The 2,931-nt window shown below is 44.2% G+C and overlaps 1 protein-coding gene across 1 annotated transcript; it reads left to right on the top strand.

Annotated features, from left to right (window-relative positions):
• Positions 1-16: 16 nt before the first annotated feature.
• On the top strand, positions 17-2,638 carry LOC103799291 (ubiquitin carboxyl-terminal hydrolase isozyme L1-like; the record flags this gene model as incomplete). The annotated part of the gene is made up of 4 exons (XM_009071599.1): positions 17-154; positions 1,038-1,188; positions 2,415-2,500; positions 2,576-2,638. Coding segments are annotated over 4 exons (438 nt in total), but the record flags the coding sequence as incomplete, so codon positions are not given.
• Between the last annotated feature and the right edge of the window lie 293 nt (positions 2,639-2,931).

The raw sequence follows: 2,931 nt of genomic DNA, 5'->3' as shown, positions 1-2,931 counted from the left end.
ACACCGCTCTCTGTGCCCCGTGCAGGTGCTGTCCCGCCTGGGGGTGGGTCCCGCCTGGCGCTTCGTGGACGTGCTGGGCTTCGAGGACGATGCGCTGCGCGCCGTGCCCAGCCCAACCTGCGCGCTGCTCCTGCTGTTCCCGCTCACCGAGCAGGTGCGTGATCGCTGCTCCCAGCTGTGCGGTCTGGACCTGCTGCAGGGAGCACTGAGTGCTGTCGGGAGGGCTCTGTCATCCCCCAAGCATCAGATGTTCGGGAGCCGATGGGGCTTGCGCTGGTGGCTAATGCTGTGCTTAGCCCCAGCCTCAAATAGCCCAGACTAAAAGGATCAGAGCTACAAAACAAGGCTACTTACTCCATTCCAATACTCTCGTGAGATTTTGCTTTGGATATCAGGCCGAGGAAAAAACATGGGCGATCTTGAGTGTGAGGAATAGCAATTGCCATTACTGTGCTGAATCATTGTGTCTGGAGAGGCCTGAATTTCTTCTGAGTGGTGAATATATTCAGCCCACTCTGTGCTAAGGAATTGAATGAGGAGATGGGCTGTGAAATACAGTATATTGAATGGTTTTTTTTAAAGGAAGGATTATAACCTCTCAACAGTGATGGATTTTAGTTGTTTACACATTGTTCTGGTGGGGAGGGGCTCATGAAGGGAAGCAGCCTAAAGGTACAAATGCAAACTATTGCAGAGACATGCTGAGTAGTCTTGTTCAATCAGACAAAACAATTGGGAGAGGATACAAAAGAGCCTATCCATTATACGATTTCCCACCCCAAGCTATTTCCAGTGTAGCAACAGATGGTGAAGCTAAGAACAGCCTTGAGATAGGACTGAGTCATGCAGGTAGCCCATTAATCATTGGCCTGAATCCAATTTAGACATAGGGATGCTTTATTGGACCTGTGCCACAAAGATGACTTTCTGGGTAAATCTTTGTGTAGTGCTGGTGTTGATTCTCCTGCACAACTTAGCTGTTTGCACAATAAAACAAGAAGGCTGTGATGCAATGCCTAACAGTTAGATGTTTACAGCATGAGAACTTCAGGAAGCAACAGACTGAGAAAATAAAGGACCAAGAAATCAGTTCCAAGGTGTATTTCCTGAAGCAGACAGTCAGTAACTCCTGTGGGACAATTGGTCTGATCCATGCAGTTGCCAATAACAAAGACAAAGTGAAGCTTGGTGAGTATGAATGTTCTGAAGTGCTTGAATTTCCATTTTTTTATGACAAAGACTGAATGGGTATGAGCTGTTGGGAGACTCTTGGGGCTTACACACAAGCCAGGTTAGGGCATGCTGTACTGCCTCAGTTGGTAAGTGGGTCTCTAAGCTCTAGGAGAAGGGAATGTGCTCCTGCTTACTGCCTCAGTTGCAGAAGGGGATGGGCTTTGACTCCTTTCTGGTAGCAGCAGAGGTATTGTCCTAGTGAGCCATGCAGGAGGAAAAGGGAACATAATAGGACTGACCAAAGGTCAGTAATTAGGAAGTACTGTGTTCAGAAATGGCTGTTGGTGTTGGGCTCGATTACAACAGAAGAGAGAGAGAGAGTAGTTCTTGCCACTTATGTCCAGTGTAAACAGATGTACTCATAGCAGCCTGTAAATCAGTCTTAAATGTGTTTTCTTTTTGCTAGAGAAGTAATACAGGATAAGGGTCTGGAAATAGACTATTCCTGCAGAGGTAATAGTTTGGATGGTTTTCTTCCTATGAAAAAGATCATTTTGTTGTTCAAAGACTAGAGATCTGCAAATACAGTTGTCATTATTCCAAGAGAACTTGAAGCCTTTGTGCAGTGTGGGATTCCTCCTTGTACAAAGGAGAACACCTGTGGAAGGCTAAATGAGTGTAGTTTTGCTTTGCCCTTCTCGAAAGGATTCTGTGAAATAACAGTCTTGGTGAGTGAAGCAATGATGCAGCACATCTGTCATGAAAGACTAGAACTCAACATGTCTTAGTACTGCACTCCTGATTTATGTTCTGGAAAACCAAAGTAAGCCTGTCATGAGCAAGTGCTGTGTTCATTTGAAGGCAGTTTCACATACCCATATTCCTTTAGTTGATCCTTACATGTCTGGCACCTTTCTTGAATTTTTTCAGAACAGGACTGTACACTTCCATCAAATGTGCAGTGGGGAACTCAGAAAAGCTAAATCACATTTGAAAGTGACTTCCAAGACAAGCATTCAGAGTACACTAAAACACCTGACCTCTGGCTGTTTGTATAGATTGTTAGTAATAGTTTCTGGATAAATGGCTTGCTTCAAGTGGTAGTTATAATATGCTTATGCTGGAGACAGTTACTGGCTGAATGCAATGACTTGTAGTTAGTGCAACAAGCATTGAGTTGTGTTGGGACTGTAACTGATGCTTTACCTATACTGAATAAAATCTTTGATCATCTTGTGCAGATGAGGGGTCTGCCCTGAAGAAGTTCCTTGATGAAACAGCTGATTTGTCTCCTGAAGAGAGAGCTAAGCATTTTGCAAATAATAAGGTATATGAACCACACAAACTGCTGACAGCTGTCGGCACTTAAGGATGTAGTAACCTGTATCTGCTTTCTCTTAAGGCTATACAAGAAGTCCACAATTCAGTTGCACAAGAAGGACAATGTCGGGTAAGATATGAATGTGTAAAATCTTGGGAGAAGGGATTAATAAAGGTGGTAGAGCAATAGTGGTTTTTTGTCTGTCAGTTAGCTGTTACAGCTCATGAGGAAAGAGAAATGAGTGACTCATGGGTGAAAGCTTGTTCAGGGTTTCTTCCTCAAGCATGGATTGGAAACTTGGGTCCAGACCCAGTCTGACAATATGATTATGCATTAGGATTTCTGGTATTTGACCTTGTTAGAGATCTTGCCACAGACCTTTTCAGTCGAACTTAAGTTTTCAGTCCTCTGCTGTTGCTTTGTTCTTGATGTCTCCT

The sequence above is a fragment of the Acanthisitta chloris genome, unplaced genomic scaffold (assembly GCF_000695815.1).
Source record: "Acanthisitta chloris isolate BGI_N310 unplaced genomic scaffold, ASM69581v1 Scaffold45743, whole genome shotgun sequence".
Taxonomy (NCBI): domain Eukaryota; kingdom Metazoa; phylum Chordata; class Aves; order Passeriformes; family Acanthisittidae; genus Acanthisitta; species Acanthisitta chloris.
Note: the sequence above shows the minus strand (reverse complement) of the source record. Positions and strands in the feature narration are given on the sequence as shown.